Source organism: Falco cherrug, chromosome 12 (genome assembly GCF_023634085.1).
Source record: "Falco cherrug isolate bFalChe1 chromosome 12, bFalChe1.pri, whole genome shotgun sequence".
Classification (NCBI taxonomy): Eukaryota; Metazoa; Chordata; class Aves; order Falconiformes; family Falconidae; genus Falco; species Falco cherrug.
In genome coordinates this window covers 26,831,210-26,849,964 of record NC_073708.1, presented here as the reverse complement: position 1 = coordinate 26,849,964, position 18,755 = coordinate 26,831,210, and the positions used below count along the sequence as shown (strand labels likewise).

The following is an 18,755-nucleotide window of genomic DNA, read 5'->3' as shown; positions in this document are numbered from 1 at the left end:
TACCTTTGCAGGCCGGCAGCATGTTGCCAAATTAGAGAGGTACTGGTTTATATCCACTCTGTTGGTTTAAGTGACTTCACAAATTGGAAGGCAGTACTGGAACCAGACCTTTAGATAGCACGCTTGTTAAGCTTGGTTTTGCTACGTTTGGTTTGTTTCATGTTTAACTTACGAATATCCTTTTAGCTAAGGGGACCAATTAAGGCATATATTAAGAAATAAACTCGTATTTGGGCCGTTTGAATGAGCTCAGCCCTTGTAAGAGAGTGTTTCTGCAATGTGTGTCCCCGACTCACGACGCTTTGGCGGCATGTTTCCTTGCAGCCGCAGCAAGCGTGCTGCCATGGGCACAGTTGACATAGAGGGGGAAGTTTGTTGTTTGCACCAAGTTGCTGGCTGGTGTGGACTGGCCCAGTAGGCTTTTGAAAGATGACGGTGACCATATGAAATGTCAGTCTGGGTGGCAAAGAGGACATGGCATTCTGATCCTGACTTTTCCAGTTGAGGAGAGACCCTGGTTATGTCTGTTTCCCCAAATACGGAGTGGGCTTAAAAATACCCACTGTCCAGTGTTGAGTTCTGAGAAAGCAACTCTGTGTTTTCATCTCTAAACAGTAACTTGGTGTGTCACATGAAACTAGTATTTTTCTTAATTTTATTCTTTAAACCATTTCAGCCTGGTGGTGGTGGTCCCTTTGGTCCCTGACTCACAGTGACTTTTACCATTGTCTTGTTAACAGTAACTGCCACAAAGGGATGCCTGGAAAGAACAAGAATCAGGCAACCATGTCTGGTGTTTCCCTGTAAAGCTTTTCCAATTTCTGAATATTTACAACTCCAGGAGTTCAGGAAAGCTAATAAGATAGCCTACCAGAGTGGATTCTCCTGCAAAGTTTTTGTTGTCCTGTGCCAGCCTGTGTTTTGTCTGTCCTTTCTGTAGCAGAGGAGAATTGGTATACGAAGTATTTCTGGGAAGTTGCGTGATACATCCATGGAAGACAGTGGTGTCAGTGTTCAGGATTTGCTTGGCCTCTTCTCAGAGGCATCCCAAGTAGACTTCACCTTTCTCTTTCTCACTGGGTAACTCCAGCAGCAGTGCCCTCTCTGTTCCTCCTGTTCATCTTGACATAACTAAAGTGTTTCAGACAAATACTTAGTCATAGGCATTTTGCCCACACGTCGAGCCTATCAGGTTGCCTCAGTTTTCCATGAGAAAGCACACCTACCTTGTCAATTCCCTTGTGTCAGGCAGCATCTGTACATACTTAAGAGAAGTGCTCTTCTGTACAGTTTCCCTTTGTTTCATCTCTTGAACCAGAAGAAACTAGTATATGCTGTTTCCTCCAGAGAACAAGAGTTGTTACCTGTATTAGTGATTTGCACTAATTGCTCCCCAGAGATTTTAATTTCTACAGGAAATTCTCCTGCTGAGCCAGGAACTCAAAGAAACATACAACTATCTTTATTACATCTGTCACATCTCAATATATCCGATTATATCTAATATACATGCTTGGAAAACTTTTCAGCTGAACACCAAAGATTTCTTACTTCTGTGCTTCTTTCCACCCTGCACCGTGTAAAAACACCATAACTGCACTAAACATATGTTGTATACAAAGGTTTACTTACTTTCAAAGTTGTCACTTTCTCTGCAGAATTTTAATATTGGTTTTGTTTTTATTATGGTTAAAGACCTTGGGTGGGCAAGTTGATCTTACATGAAGGCATCTTAGCACAATTTTTGGTTTATAGTGACCAGCTCTGTTTTTACAAATTATGACAACTTTTATGGCTAACATCACGAGTCTGATGTTATGCAAAATGCTTCTTTAGTTTAAAAATTTTGGAAGTCTGCAGTAACTTTTCAAATACTAGTATAGAACTTTTCATTCTAAAGGATTCCAGCCTACTTTAGTAGTAAGGTAAATAATGTGTATACAGTTGCTTTTATATGTAAAATATACGTAGTTGAGTTTGAATTTTTTGGAAGGAAGCCTTTGCCTGCACGAATCAGTATGTCAGTGACTTCAAGTATTTACAGTTTGGACCAAGGATTCCCCATTAGGAGCAGGCTTCAGGATCAAAGTCATGGTACAGAAATCAAGTTAAACAACAAAAAAGGACAAGGGGGAAAAATGTCACCTATTTTTGAGCCTGCACAGTATTATTTCACAGTTTGAATGACACACGGTTTTCTTACGCTGATTTACAAGGCTTCTCAAGTAAGCAGCGTTGCACCTATTTACATGTATTTTCATGATCAAACACTGTCCATACAGTGGGAGGTAATCATAGTCTGAGAAACAGATCCACTTGGTTTTCCTTTCCAGTCACCCAAAAAAAAAGGAGCAGAGGAAGACCCATATTAGAGTAATAATTTTTTCTTTTGAAAAGCATTTTCCTTTCCTATTGTGTTTTAAGAAATTTAGATGCTTTTCAAACTTTTACCTTTGTAAACTAGTTCATGCAGAGATAAGTACATGTTCATGGCCATAGTTCAAAGTTTTAATGGCACATTGGTTGTGTAAAGAGTTCATGGAACAACTGGCCTCCTTTGAGAAAGTCTAGAAGCAATTACTTGATCCTTTGTGCTGAGGTTGGATGGCTGGAGGAATGTTACTGTTGCTGCAGCGGAGTGGGCACTGATGTAAAGGTGTCACAAATTCTGAAAGAAAAAAACCAAAAAAAAAGGGAAGTGTGGTAGGCATGCTCAAGCCTCAAGCAATTGTGATAGACTTGGTATGTTGAGAAGATAAATACCGTCTTCTTTTGAACACTGCAGTAAGAAGTACTATGTAGTAGTGTTACAGCAGGCTGTGTGCATATGGTTGGGAACTGCTGATAGCGGTGGTATGTATTGGTCTGGGAACCTTTGACTTTTTGAAGTTCTTCAAAGACTACTGCTCAAACCAGAAAGGTTAACCCCTAAGACAGTTCTAGACCTTTGAGCCATAGAAGGCATGTTAAAATGAACGTTTTGTGCCTTAACAAGTTCAACATTTGTTTAACAGGTAACTGATGTTATGTAGTAATAAAGGAATAATTGTATTTACCTCTTGAAAGGATAATATAGCTCAGCAGACTAGAGTTTCACTATACAGCTGTTTTTTGAGGTGGCATGGTAACTGGTCTGTCTTGTTGAGAATACAAAAATAGTAGAGAGCTTTTCAGGAAGAGTTTGAGTCTGTCTTTCTGATCATCCACACCCTTCCTTTTCTCTTCTTTTCTGTCCTCTCTTCAAAATGCTGAAAAGTTGTTTTTCTGGTCCCTCTTCTTGAAACATGTGTGCCACTTGCAACTTTTTCACACTTGTCCCGTGTAGACACTAGCAGAATTTTGCCTATAATCAAATGTACCATATAGTAGCTAGCATGATCCTTAGACAACCCTGTTGGAGCCTTTTCTTGCTTGCAAAGTGGTATTAAAGAGTATTAGGTGGAATGAACTGAAGCTCAGGTTTAAAGTTCACTACTGCAGGCTACATTTGCTAGCAAGTTAATAGTGACTATCTTCTAATTGGAAGCATTCTTTCTTGGCTACAGTAAATAATTGTTTTCTCTAGCTTCTGCCTTCAACATTTCTCACCCACACAATTGTAACAAATGCAGCTCCATCAGACTCTCACAGCAATTCCCTACCTGTGTGCATCCATATTCTTTCTTGCCCTTTTATAAAATGTTACAGTCCACTTCATACTAAAAGCTTACGGTGAGATAATCTGCTGTGCATTTCAGAAATATGTAAATTCTCTGTTCCCAGAAAAATTTTAAATTACATAATTCTAGGACTGAGTTTTGGCTAGGATTGAGAGTGGATACACACTAAGAAGTTGAAGCAAGCTTCTTCGCTGTGGATAGCTAATGGAGGAAAGACCCTTTGTCAGGTGCTGGAATAGGTGAAAATTTACAAGATGAGATCTTAGATTATGTGAAGTATGTACAAAATGTAGGAAGTTGTCTTGTTGTATAACATTTAACTTAAAGTTTTTATTGGTATTTCTGTAGTCTTGTGCTTCTATGTGCATTCTTCTCCTCCTTGTGCTATTCAGACAGCCTGGGGAGTTGGCACACATAGAGCAGGTCATGGCTGTGGCCGCTGTGTACCATTGCTGCATCCCATGTTCATACGTAGTCCACATGTCACACTTCCTTTCCCAGGGCAGTCTGTAGACCTAATGAACTATTGTGGGAGGGACAGTGTTTGCTAACTGTTCCTAGAAAGCTCTAGGTCTAACCCCTCTCGTGATACGGAACTCATGTGTTGTATGACAGGGACCTGGGGAGAAATGGCACCAGGGAAAAAATCAAAACACCTGCAGCTGCTTCTTGGGTGATCCCAAGTGTTGCCTTGAGTAAAGAAGTGCTGCAGGAAGCCTTCCTGTAGTGGTAATGGTTCCTCACAGATTCTTTGTTCGATATTTTTTTTCCTGGGATAGTTCTGGAGTACCTGCAGACGAGCTTGTGTGTCGGTGCCTTTGAGCAGCAAATCCAACTTTTCCTAACTGTGCTCTCTCTCTGCCATACCTGTGCATCAGGTCTTGCCATGCCAACAGCCCTCTGTGGTCACTGAGAGAAAGTAAGCCCAGCAGGTTAAGCAGTGGTGAAGTAATTTTGTTCACATTAGGATTTAAAAAAAAATAAAATATTTTTTTTTTAACTTCCTGCTGTGATACTTAAGGTGTATGGCCTACTTTGTCAGGTACTTAACTGGCATGCTACTGTTGTGTTGCCTTTTCATCAGGTGAAAGGTCTGGCTGTATGCAGAGATCCACCCAGTCATTTTGTGTTACAGAAAAACTGCATCACACTCTTAAATATAGTCCTGACTACGAGAGTGGCAGTATTCATAAAGAATATTTAAATTTCACACTCGTTTTGTGTTTGATCCATTTCTGTTTTATTTTTAACTTGTTTAAGATGAAGGGTGGAGGTTTTTTTTCCCCTTCTAAATTCTACAGTAGGAACATTCTGAGATATGAAGGGCTTATACAGAGGCACGATTTGGTTGGGGATTTTTTTATCTTTTATGTTTGTTCACTGTTGTAGTCTTAATATGGCACACTCGCACAGAGCTTGTATGGCAGCAACACTAAAATTTTGGAACTTCTAAAACTGTAGCTGGTAAGTAGTGGCTTGGAGTAACCCTTATGATAGTTGTGATGGTTATATGTCATCAGCAGGATAAAATACCAGTAAAAACCAAAAAGGTTGGATTTATCTGTGCAAGATTTTACCCTTATATTTAATTTTCTCTTTTCCTGTGTCACTGTGCTTCTTCTGGAAGTATGTTGGTTTTTGGTTTTGGGGTGGGTTTTTTTTGTCTTAAACCCTTCTTAACCGTCCTGTTTGTTCCTCAGTTACATTTGCTTTTTGCTTCACCTAATAGTCAGAAGTCATTTATTTATTTTGATGGCATAAAGACATACAAGTGATCTACACTTGTTTTTTTTCTTGATCTTAGTATATACATTGCACCACTTACAGCAGTTAGGCTTGTACATGTTGTATAAGTACAATACAGTAAAAGTATGACTTTCAGAGTTTTAATAAAATGGACTTCAAAGACAGTATGGTTGTGGTAGCTATGGTAACTAACACTAATTAAAATATGCTAAAATTTGCAGGGGAGTGAAAAGGGGAAAAATGTAAGTTAAGGGGATTTTTTTCATAATTTAATGGTAAAACTTTTTTTTTCAGTGGACTACCTAAGTGCCAGTCAGTCACTTATTTGTTATTTTTAAAGGAACTCTTTAAAAATAGTAGAGGCTGAACCACGCTGTAATTTTTGTATATAAACTAAAAAATGCATAAATCTACCCACTGTTTCCATAGCAAGCTCATTCCTTGGGCAGAGTTGTGGAAGCTTCCTGGAGTGTTCCCTGTAGGCTGCTGCATTATCTGCTGAATAGCTGGTAGGCAACATCTGTATGGCTTTGTGGCCTTTGTGATCATGCAGTCATAATCAGGGATTGGTCCTAATATAATTTTACAGTGCAAATTGTAGCTGTCATTGAGATTGATGATCTTTTTAAATGAACTTTTGAACTTTTGAAGAAAGAAATAGCATTTATTATAAATAGCTTTTTGTAAAATATTTATCATGTTCAAACTTTTGAAACATAATTCCCATAGTTCAGTTTCATATGTAGGTACAGAGGAAATATTTGAAGGATAGCATTTTAACATCCTACTTGTTTTCAAGGTTTCTTCTTTTTAATTTAATGGCAATATTGTATTGTGTTTGTTTCAGGAAGGATTAAGAGAGTTGTTCCATAATAGCTATAATCCTTTGTGTTTGAGTATTGTACAAATATTCACAAATCTGCACAACACTTCAGTGGGGTAGATGGGGACAGTAAGATGCAAAGGTTGTTATTCATGGCCAGTATTTAAGCAAATATTGGATCCAGGATTAACACTGTCCTCAGTCTTGTAAAGAGCATGATTTCCTGTTTCTCAGTGTAATGTCTTGTCTGTATTTGATCATCCAGCTCCATCAGTTTCTACTGCAGCCAAGTGTTCTTCTAATACCAGTAAAAGTTAAATGGAAGGAAGAGTTTCTGACAAAGAATAAAAGAACAATAATTATTTGTAGCTGTATTAGTTTTGAGCCATGTTACTTTTGGTTAATTATTTTTGAAGAGACTCTGTATTAGCTTTTGAATTAATAAATATATTTCATATTAATAATGGAAGTTAAGAAAGAAGATATATTTAGGTTATTTAAGTTTTTCTTGCAGCACAGGTTTGACGTCTCTGGGCTTATACTCAGATAGTGAATGTGAACAGTCTGCTGATAAGTGAGTGCGTGCAAAAGGAGAATGTTACAAAATATTTGAACGTTGTCATGTGAATTAGAAATTTGACTACAGATCTGTCCTCTGCTTTTGTAGGAGTTCAGCTCCTTAATCTTTCTGTTCCTTCTTTAGTGCCTTTGTACAAAACAGATGTGGCTTTCTCTCCATCATCAGTGAGCAGTCTTGACACGGGCTTCTGGCACATCATCCTTCTTACCCATCATCTCTAAAAGTTGTCAAGCAGTAGTTTAAGACCTTTCTATCTTGCCTTTTCCCAATTTGATTAAGAATTATTTTCACTCTGTTTCCTATTCTTTACACTTAATTGAAATTCACAAGATTTAACAGCCTTTTTGGCCGGTTCCTTAAGAGCATGTCTTCACCTTCACGTGCTTATTGGTCCTGCCTGTCTCAGTGTTCCGTGATACACTGTTCTTCCCTGACTTCTTTGCTCACTCTTTTTGCTCTGAAGACATTCTTCTAGTCACCTGTTTGTATATTACTGTCATTTTCTTTCTGGAGAAGTGTTGCAGGACTGCTTGGTTCTTAAATTTTTGGGAGTGATACTGGCCCAGATGATGGCAACTCTCAGCTCTGCATTTTTATTCTTAACTTTTCTCACTTAAATTTGTTTAACTAAATATATTTCAGGTAGTGTTTTCACTGTGCCATGTGTTTTATTTCTGTAATCCTCTTATTTTCTGTCCTTCCAAAAAAGCTCTCCTCTAGTCTGCAAAAAAATGCAAAACAATATAGTAAATTATAGTATCCAAAGCCTGAATTGACTGTGCCAGCACCTCATTGACCTCTCTTTTGCACACACTCCTTCCTTTTAGCTGCATCAAGTTTGGCGGCACCTGTCCTCTTCAAATAACTTTTGTATTTCTGCTGCTGTTTGTTGTTCTGTGTTGTCTGTCACTGTCATTCTGAGTTTCTTCTTCTTTGGTAATGGTCTTAATCCCGGTGTACTACTAGCTCAGAGATGTTTCAGATGAGGCAAGGTTTTCTTCCTCTGTATCCTGAATCTGATCCTGCAGGATTGGTACATTTTTCTGAAATCTCTTCTGTTCTTCCTGTTGAAGTCCTTCTTTAATGTTTGTATTCAGTTAGCTAAGGAAGTAATTTATAATTGGGTTTTTTTCCAGTTTCAAATAAACTAGATGGCTTTTTGCGGTTTTTTTGTTTCATTTTTCTTTGGTATTATCATGCTGTTTTCCTTCTCAGTCATAGCAATATTAGTTACTTTTAATTTGTGTTTAATTAGCACTCCGTGCCCTGTTGTACCTGGTGGGTGTATTTGCTTTGAAACCCCAAGTATACCTTTGATTGTGGGTTTTTTGCTTTGGTTCTTAAGTGTCTTTTACTTTATGAACTGTAATTGATCCGCAACCTGCTGAGGCAGGTGATGTTATCTGCTCTGTAGAAGGAACCTGGCTAAATCAGTAGCAAAGCAGTTCAGTGCAGCAGTGTGTGGGGAATCTTTTACAGGTGTTGTCCATATGTGTTGGATATATGCCTGGAAATGGGAAGGGTGATGGTAAATTTTTTCATCTGTCAGTATATCATTTTTCACAAGGGGTGGAATTTTTTTGAAAGCTTAGGGGAAGGGTGAATTTTGCTTCAAGTTCTTTCATTTTATTACTGTAAGATTTATAGCATTGCCAAGCCCCTTATTTGGACTGATCCCAGACCTGCCATCCCTCATCCATTTGGAGTGCAGAGTTCTCTTCCTCTATTTTTCCAGCTTTTACTCCAAAGGTGGAAAAAAAAATCAGCATTTGAACTACTTTTTGAACGGATTAGTTTGTTCAGTCTTTCTAAATTAGCAAGTAAGAGATGTTTTAAGGAGACTCTGAGATTTCCATAGGTTTTTTTATACATCCCGTGATAGGGTTTTCAATTTTAGAGCACTGACACGTTTCTCCTTGAATTTAACCAACTTGCTTCCTGCCCTGTTGGTCGCTTTGTCTGCTTCAGTTCTCTGCTGCTCTAGACTTAAATCTTTTACCTTTTTGCCTGGATCCACCCATCCTGACACTGAAACCAAGGCCTGACTGAAGAAAACATTCCAGGAACAGTTTATCCTTTGCTAGTTGATACAGATTCTCTAATGCAAGGTTGTTTTTTTGGTTTTCTTTCTTTCATCACTGCTGAGGCCAAGTGTCTTCCCAGCCACTCTCAAATTTCTCAGCAGTTCGCTGTCTTCTTACTACCCAAAAGCTTTGGTAGGTGGCTGTGTGGGGAGGGATGCTGTCATGTGCACTGGCTCTTGAGCCCCATACCTTGTGGCGTTGACTGGCAAGATTGCTTCAAGTCTGACCTTTTCCTGGAGCACAGTTATTCCAGCATGCTTTATTCTGTGCATTGAATCACGGAATAGTGTGTTCTCTGTCTGGCATTATGGCTTCTGTGCACAAAAGCAATTTTTCCTAATTTACATGTGTCTTCCAGAACGCTCGCTCTTAAAGAACAGAGAGAATCAATGATGCCTGTTCTTGTATTGTATTTTTGTATTCTTCTACCCTGCATATTTTGCTACAAGTACCTAATTAGGTGTGTTAAGCGCTAGTTCTCAATAGCTGGTATCACTGAACCGCTTATTCCATATATAGGAAAAAGAATAGGCACAACTTTATGACAAGCTGATCATGGGCACTTAAGGAAAGGTGTAATTTTTAACTTGTAGCAAGGTTTAAATGACTAGGGACAAAGTCCAGACAGATGATTGGGTTTATTACAAAGCCAGGCGCTGAGCCACAATGTTTCCAGGGCTGCCCTTCTCTCTGTCCTGGCATGCTCTGTAGCTTTAGGCCTATTGCATCTTGTCCAGCTGTTCGGTTGGTATCTTGGTTTTCCTGCAGCTCAAGATCATGTGTGTTTTGCTTTTTGCTGGGTTCTTCTTTTGTACCTCTCTTTTGTAGGCTGGCACAACAGCAGACAGGGAGAGTCCTAAGAACTGCTCTAAATGCATGTTTCTCCTACCCCTCCCCCCGCCCCCCCCCCCCCCCCCCCCCCGCCCCTCGTTTCCCCTCTCCCTCCCACCCCTTCCCAAATTCCTTTAATATTTACAGAACAAGAGCCATTACTCCAGCATTAGTCTCAAATTCAGAATGAGATTTTTCTGGTTCTATCTGCAGCTAATGCAGAAGACAACAGAGGTTAGAAATGCTTTTTTTTAAAAAAAAAGAAAGAAAAACAAAAGGCCTTTTCATATTCAACACACTGGATGAATTGTGTCAGGCATAAGTAGGCCTACAAAGAGCAGAGCATATGTAAGAAAATATTACATATATTGTTGTTGGAAGGCGGAGGAACATAAAGTTAATTGTTCATTGACTGAAATTTCCTGAGCTATAACTTATACAAACTCATTTTCACCATTGTTTCTTCAAATTTGGTATGGGGATAAAAGAGTTCCTTTCTTCAACTTACTGGTTTATTTACAGGGTAAGCAGTAAAATCAAAAAGTCAAATGAAGAGATTTGCCAAACATGAAAGAGAACAGTGTTGATAGTTACATACCAATAATGTACAAACTAGAGCATTTGTAAGGAGGTATATAAACAAACATTTACCTGCAGTCCACCAGTGAAGTTTTGCAAACATAAATTTCATAGGCAAACTGAGAATTTGGGAGTGTAGAGAATGAAGAGTTCCGTTGATGTGCATTGTTTTCTTTGACCCCAAACTGTTTTCTTTCATTTCTGTCGTTCAGTCCGTAAAATGTGCTCCTAACATTTATGAATTGACTTAAAAAGCTAAAATCAACAGATAAATATTTCTGTTCTTCCAAATTTTTTATTTTAATGTTGGTTTATTCATCAGAAAGGATTTCCTGACTTCCACTGTAGTCTGCGCATTCACTTACTCCTCTGTGACCACCTTCCATGAGTGTGTCAAGGCTTGCTTTTCCCTGGCCATGGGAAGGAAGGCTATGTTTCTAGTTTGCATGGGGTTCTGGCTACTGGTGACCTCAGCTAGTTGCCAACAGACAGGTTTTTTTAACTATGTGAAGTAATTGGATTGTGTCCATCTTGTTGTGAGGCCAAGGGTTATTTCAGAGCATAGAAACTGATCTGCATTCTTTAAATGTAGGAGGAGTTCATCTGCATGTTCTGTGGAACATGAGTTGGCAAAGCAGTCTAGAGAATCTGGCTCTGCAGTATGTATGTGCTGCTTGTCGTCTAAAGAACTGTGAGAACATATTTTAGTAAAGGATTCCTCAGTCTATCAGATACCCCAAAATACATAGTCACAGAAAAAGTTGATGGGTGGGTTTGGTGGCTTTTTTCCCCATTCAGTATGGCTGGATTTATTCTTAAATTTCTGTCCTTCCAAGAAGATACCAATACCTATCGGTCTGTCCTTTAGTCTGTAAATTTTTATTTTTTCTAGGAAGGGCTCCCGTATTTTCTTCTCTTCTCTCTGACAGTAGAATTGGGTTATCTCACTTTTCTGATGAACTGACGTTTTGTAGATAAATGAAAACATAGGGGTTTATTTTTCAAAACTGAAACAGTTGGATTGCCTTTTTGTTTTACTGGGATAAGCATCCGTGATGCTCTGGGGAATGGAGAATGATCTAAAATAAGCCTAGTTGTTTTTTGTTGTTTATCTGTTTCTTTCTGCATCTGTCTTAGTATTTATTGCTACCATCTGCATTTCATTTCAGGTTGTCTAATATCTTATTCTGCATGTTCTGTGCCTATTCTCTTTACATAGCCTTGGGCTGTAATATCACCATTTGCCTACAAGAGATCCATTTCTATCTGTAACAAAATGAATTGCATTCATCTGTGTAATTCATTTCTAATGAATGCCTTGCTCCTCATTAAACAGTGATTTACCTTTGTTTCCCTTTCCTACACTGTCAACACGAACCATTTTGAGGTCCTGTGGAGAGACGCTAATTTGAGAAAGCAAAAGTCAATGCAACTAGAGCACTCAGAAATGCCATCCTCATTGGCACTTCCAAAAATATTCATGGGACACTTTGTGAAATACAGTTTGCAGGTGGATAAAAAGATTCAAAATGTTTTCTTATTCATAAGCTTTCAATGTACAAAGACAACAGTTTAGAGTTTAAATGCATTTCTCCTTGTCAATGTCTTGAACAGGTAGCCAAGCTTGTGAATCTTTTAAGACCTTGTCTGCTCTGCAGGAGTTTTACGGATCACAGGCACATTTGGGGAGACTGTACTCTTGATTCCCTGTCCCATCTGCACCTTTTCAGTAATATTAAAATATATCCAAGTTATTTTGAGAATAATGTTTTGAAATGCTTGGTCCTGAGGTATGTTAGAATGTTTCAGTCTTGAAAATATTTTGCTTCAATTTTTAAATGAGATTCAAAGATTAATATAACCATTTATTGGCTTTGTGTATCTAAATGAAAATAATTAGTACCGTCAACTAATGAAGCAGGTGTAGTATAGTAATTTTGTTGCAGCTTTGGTCTATACACAACTTTTCTGTGATGCCCTTTCAACTTATCCTGCAGCATCCCCTTTTCCAGCCCTGCACTTTGCAGAACAGCAGCATCTGCCATGTGTGCAAATAGATCTGTACTGCTGACAGATGATGGTAGAGTATAGGATGAATTACCAAGTTTATTTTCACTTTAAACCAAAGCAGAGTTTGAACTGCGGCAACCAGTTATGAATATGAAAGTACTGTTGGTAAATATAATTTAGAGCAACACAGATCGTTTTTAGGAAATCGTTTTATTTACAGCGTCTTTAACTCTTGTTTTTGTGATAGTACAAGCTACTCATTGACACTTTTGATCACTCACATGAATTTAGCTTGGCATTTTACAGTATTTATTCTTGTGTTTGGCCAGATTGATCCCCGGTTGAAACTCTAGAATTGCTAGTGGGCATCAGTTGAGTTATACCATGGATAATTTGATCATAGCATGAGGGGATTGAAGCATGGGAAGTTTTTGGTTCTGTTTTTTTTAACTGGTCTTGCCTAAGTCATGTAGTATTTGGAAGTAAGAACACTGATTAATGTAACAAAATTTTATTTTTAATATACATTTTAGAGGACAAAACTGACCTTGAGAACAGTGTGATGCAGAAGAAAATTAAAATCCCCAAACTCTCTCTCAATCACGTAGAAGAAGCTGGGGAGGTTACAGATTATGGGGAAGAAGATGTGGAGCTTAGACACAGTAAGGTACTGAAGTCTTTCTTTTTTTTTTTTCCCTTCTCTTTTTTTTTTTTTTTTTTTTAATTTTTTTTTTTTGGAAGTGCTTGGGGCATATACAGACGTCATAGCTTAAGAATTCCAGGCCTGCTTTTGATCCCCTTAAAACACTGTGTTTGGTGAAATTGGGTCAAATTGTGTGTGGGGGGGTGGGGTATTTTTAAAACCTGATTTATGTGCAATCGAACGTTTTCCTGCTTATACCGTCTGCAGAGTTTAATTGCCATTGCCATTTGAGATTTTTGGAACAATGCTTTTCCACTTTGGCTCAGAATGCTTTAAAAAGTCACCAGTTACGTGAATGTCGAGCAGCTGTTCTCGGTGGCACTTGTGACCTATTGCGCGCTGCTTGTTTGGAATGGAAGGGGTGCTCTGAGGCTTCCCAACTACAGCAGTAGATGAGAAGACAAATTGACAGGACTGCATCCCTCCATTGTAACTGCCAGTTGCCTTTTTAGGTCTAGATGCCAGAAACCCACTATGTAAATGTATTTATTTTTTTATATCAAATGATTTCTTTAAAAGTCTGCCAACCTTCAGAATAAAATACTGCTCTGTGGCTTCATGTGTTTTGCAGCTGCAGGAATGATACTAGTACATTTCTTTATGGTGGGCCAGCATATTTTTTTGTATTATTTATTTTTTTTAGAGCATGCGTGGAGCAGGCATAACATCAAATAATCTCATTTTCTGCCACATTACTCATGGATATTGTGGTATGGGAACTGATAGTGTCAGCTTCTTGTCTCTAAACTATGAGCTACATTTGCTTTCCTTGCAGTTGCTTGGAAGTTCAAATGCTTTTTCCATATTTGGCCAATAAAACTTAGTGACTTTTAGCCATGCTGTCACATTTTAATACCACTGTTGGGGCCCAAGAAAAGAGGTGCGCTTTAATTTGTAGGGTTTGTGCAGATGGTAAGAAGGTAAATTTCTGCTGAGAGTTCTAAGGACATGAAGCCTCTGCAATGCAGTACTGATACAGAAGGAATCAGTTGATGAGGGAGGTGAGGCTGGGTGATATGCTCTGTCTCCAACTTCTGTGTTTTCAAGTTCCTTTTCAGTGTTTGCTGATAGCGTTAACTCATTCACTTGCACCAGGCAGTTGGGGGAATATGCTACAGGAATAGTCGGAGAACTATTCCTCTGTCAGAGATCGAGTTTTGTCTCCCAAAGTGTGGGAAGGACAAGCCCTCTGTTCACAGAACAGCTCTGTGTGGTACGCTGCTTTTATCTCTGATGTTACAGGTGATGAGCGTAGCGCGTAGTTGATTCTTTCTCTTACTTATCAGAAAATCAGTCGTCAGAAATCTAAAAGTTAGGGGTAAACTTTAAAGGAAGAGAGATCCAGATCCACTTTTTTAAAAGAAATTAATTTTCTTTACATATGCAATCAAGTGACCTATATACACTGAGCTTGCAAGTGTTGTGCAAATGCAGAAAGGCAGGCCTTTAACTGCCTCAGAAGTTTGTAAATGCATTTAGCGGAGTTTCACGTGCATGGTAGTTATGATGCATATCCACAAGAATCTGTTAGGCAAAACATTTTTGCAGGCAGACTTTGTCTTGCTTTTTTTGGAAAACAAGAATATTAACACTTCCCAAGTCTGTAGAATTTTAAATTTACTACATCTTACTGCTCTCCTAATTTTTAAAAATTTTTTTATTGTAACATGCAGAGACAAGATGGGAGGAAACAAAGTGAAGGTACACACAAAAGCATTGAAGCAGTTGTTGCTCGCCTTGAAAAACAGAATGGGATGAGTCTCAGTAATACTTCCAGCCCTGAGGAGGCTTTTATGGAGACTTCGGAAGGCATGAACAACATGGACGATGCTGTAGTTCCTCGGATTCTGTATGAAGAATTGCTGAGGAGTTACCAACAGCAACAAGAAGAAATGAGACACATTCAACAGGAGCTTGAGAGAACGCGCAGACAGCTTGTGCAACAGGCAAAGAAGCTAAAGGAGTATGGGGCACTCGTGTCAGAAATGAAAGAGCTCAGAGACTTGAACAGGAGGCTCCAGGATGTACTGCTTCTAAGACTAGGTAGTGGTAAGTGCTGGACTTAAATGGGACTAGTTTTAATGAATTTTTCAAGTGTGATCAATAGTAATGGAGACGTACTTGAAGAATAACACTGGTTGTTAAACTGGACATTGAATGTTAAAAGGGTTTTCTGCTGTGGCTGTACAATATGTGTCGAATTTGTATGCTATGTACGTCTGGGTTTTTCTTTAATGATAGTGGAGGTCTTTGTGCTGGTGTGGTTGAATCAGAGTTTCATTTTAAGCAGCTGTGTTGAAGAGTCTCTGACCTTCCAGTATATGCTGAAAAAGATAATAAAGCGTCATCTGCAAAATATACCAATATGTTCCAGTTTAAAAAGGAGAAAAAAAAAAAAAGAAGAAGAAAGAAAGGGCAGTGGAGTGAATATTTGGGCTAAAACTATTTTATCCTTTTCAGTTAGGGATTTTGTTTATTGTTATGTGACTGTGTTACCTTCCGTTTTCTGCCCCCCTCTTCCCATTAGTCGCTCATTAGAATGTGATATATTCCTGAACTTCTTAGCAGTGGCTTTAAGCAGCCATGCTATTTGAAAAATAATGGATTGTTAATTTATAGTAGTGTCCCATTTATCAACACGTGTTACAAAATGCAGGTTTGTGTAATTTGGATTTAAATTTTAAATATCTTGAGTCAATTGCTCATTTGTTTTGGTTTATAACAATTATTTAACCGTTATGTTGGAATAAATGGGAAAAAAAAGACAAAATAAAAAATTCATCCTTTTCATTGAAGATGGTACCTTTGGAATACCTTCAAATACTTTACTAATTTATATTTATTTGCCATTAGAATGTGGTACTGCTGTGTTGAAGATTTGCTCGGTGACTGAAACTTGGTTAAAATTTGTGCATCCAAAATTAGCATGCTGTTTCTTATGTCTGCCTTTGTGTACCTGGAAACTTAATTTTTGCATGTAAATTGGATATTGGCTCTTCTACTTGACTTGAACGAGTGCATGCAGTTTGCATGTGGGTCTGAGTTACATTCATGTACAAACCTGAACCTGGGAGAGCATGTGCCTGTGCCGTAGCATGTGTTAAGGCGTGCCCGCAAGTTTGGAGCAAGGTTCTTGAAGTAGCATCTGACGATTTAAACTGGGTGTTTGATTGTGAATGCTCATCATTGTTACACTGTGCATAATTAAAATGTCATTACTTATTATAAACATTCTAGTTAACTTTTTAAATAAAACTAAATAGGCAAGGTTTCCACAGTCTGAAAAACACAATGTGGTTGGCAGTAGATTCCACTGAGCTTTCTAAAATTTTCCTTGGATGGAAAGATGTTTCTTCATCTGCAAGTAGTTAGCTGGAATTTATGTGAATGGAGCACCAGCCAGATGTTAGTAGGCAATGGGGCTGAACAGCATAAAATACCAATTTAGTTGGTAGACTTGACAGCAGTTTGAGTGGTGAGACCAGCAATGAAATGAAGACAGCTTCTGAATTCTGTCTTGTTTCTTTCACTTTAAGAAAGAAGGGATGCATTTCTTACTTGAGCTGAATCAGAGACCTTGGAAGCCAAAGGAAAAAAAAAAAAAAAAGACACCCCCCCCAAAAAAAAAACCCCAAACAAACAAACCAAAACAAACAAAACCTCTTGGAAAAAAAGCTGAATCTTCTCTAAATACTTGGCTTGAATTGCTATTGCATCAGTCTGGCACCTGCTTTACAACTGAAAATCAATCTCGATTATGTTGAAGACAAGGTCTTTAAATTTAGTCACGTACCTGGACAAATATGAATTATAAGTAACTTCCAGAAAAATCTCTTGTTGTTATTGCTTCTATGAAAGTTTTCATGGATAGCAAAGGTAGAATTTGGCCTTACTGGCTGTGTCTGTCACAGGGTGTGTGTTTCCCAAGAGTCAATGTGTTAACCACTGATTACTCGATTGCCTTTCCTTGTAGCCTCATTCACAGTCGAGAAACAAGCAGATTCTAGAAAGATCAATACAAAAATTTATGAATGGTTAGAAAGGGAGACATCTTCAGCACTTTATAAATTAGAGAGCCTGATGACAGTGTGAAAAAGTGCTACTTTCAGGCAAGGAATATATATATAAAGACTTCTTTAGTCTTTCTTACTTACCCAACCATACCTTATTTATAAGCTGGAAATGTGAATAATCTCTGAAAATTGTTCAGAAAATAGATTACATCCTGAATTCATCTTCAGTTGCTGCAGCAATCTCTTAAACCTAGAGTTTCAAATTACATGTAATTTATGTTACGCCGTACTTCCAGCAGGCTGGACTTAATGCAAACTAATTGCATTTCTGTTTCACCTTGGAGACTTCTGATTTCTTTGCATGAGATGACAGCTGTTTTTTGCTGATGAATTGCAGCTGTGGGAAATGCGTGCCTGTTGCCATTTTAAAGTTGCAGATCAAATATAGAACAGCCTCTTGAGCTAACATTCAGTCAAGTATTCAGTCTCCTAATTTCCCATCAACTTGTTGATTTGAGTGAGAAGTAGACCTAGGCCTTCATCTCTGCTACTAAACTTGAGCCACTCTTGTGGAAAGAGTGAGGTTCTTCATCTTCCCCATGGTGACACTGAGTTACTCTTAAAAGAGAGCCTTGAAAGCAGGTGTGGTAAATGACATTAGTGAAATCAGTACTGATCCATAGGGATATATTGAAGCTTCTTTATGATTTTGGTGTGCTGTTGCCCAACAGATCCCTGCCTGGAGGAGGCAGGCATTTGACTGGGGCTCTAGGGCCCAAAGCAGTGGGGAAATGAGATGACTGTCATTGAAGAGGTTACAGTATCCCTCATCTGAGCTTCTGGGAGAATGTGTGCAGCCAAAGCCTCTTTTCCCTTACCCGCTCTGGGATCAGGAAGCCCTGTGATTGTAGGCCTTTGCAGTTTATCTTTGTTTTGTTGCACCTGGAAACACACTAATCTGGCCTTTTTAATCAATAGAGAGTAAGGTGATTTAGAGAATTAAATCACTGACTCTTCCCTGTAGGCCTAACTTTAAATAGTCCTTGGATTGCAAAAGATAAGAATTTCAATAACATCTTAAAAACATAGTTGTCTGCAGGGTAAGATCTATGCAGTTTACTATGGTTGTGTATGGCCAGAAGTAGTGAAGTTGTATCAGGGATAATGTTTGGGTGTTGTTCACTCCCTGATAAATACTTCATTTTCATGTTGTATTGGTAAGAATTAGCGTTGCTCTAAAGCCAGGAAGTGTATTCGCTTTCATTCATAAACATTCATTCATCAACGCACGCACAGCCCCCCAGGTGGTTATTTTTAATCCCAGTTTAATTACAGTGATCCAGTTTACAGTGTAGGGGGACTGACACCAGAATAGGGAGAACAAAATGGTATATGTGGTGTACTGCATGTAAGGAGTTACTATTATCAGCTTTTCTAGATTTGTTTGGTTTTTTGATATTAAAAAAAAAAAAGAAAAAGTGCAAGGTTTCTATCAAGTACAAGTACAGGAAGTACCATATATGTAATATTACCACCTCTCAGACTCCTCTTGTTTGCATTCAAATTCTGGTAGACCATGTGGAAAACGAGCTTGCTGCTTACAAATGTATATTGACCACTTTATCAGTTATTTTGACTTATTTACTAGTTTTTGAATAGCTTGTAGCCTAAGATGCATTTTTTAGGAAAAGAAGTGGTGAAGGGAAGCCACCTACCTCTTCATCCTT

At 38.4% G+C, this 18,755-nt stretch overlaps 1 protein-coding gene across 10 annotated transcripts in view; it reads left to right on the top strand.

Moving 5' to 3' along the window:
• LOC102050576 (BEN domain-containing protein 5) overlaps positions 1-18,755 on the top strand; it is a 965,017-nt gene that overhangs the window by 579,737 nt on the left and 366,525 nt on the right. For 5 of the 10 annotated variants that reach the window (XM_055724202.1, XM_055724201.1, XM_055724207.1 and 2 more), the window contains 2 exons: positions 12,846-12,979; positions 14,689-15,064. The exons of 2 other annotated variants lie outside the window; for them this stretch is intronic. In XM_055724202.1, the coding sequence (XP_055580177.1) occupies positions 12,846-12,979; positions 14,689-15,064 (510 nt within the window). Of the gene's footprint in view, positions 1-9,883; positions 12,093-12,845; positions 12,980-14,688; positions 15,065-18,755 lie in introns of those variants that run through there. 3 more of the 10 variants (XM_055724208.1, XM_055724203.1, XM_014280866.3) reach the window with 3 other exon arrangements.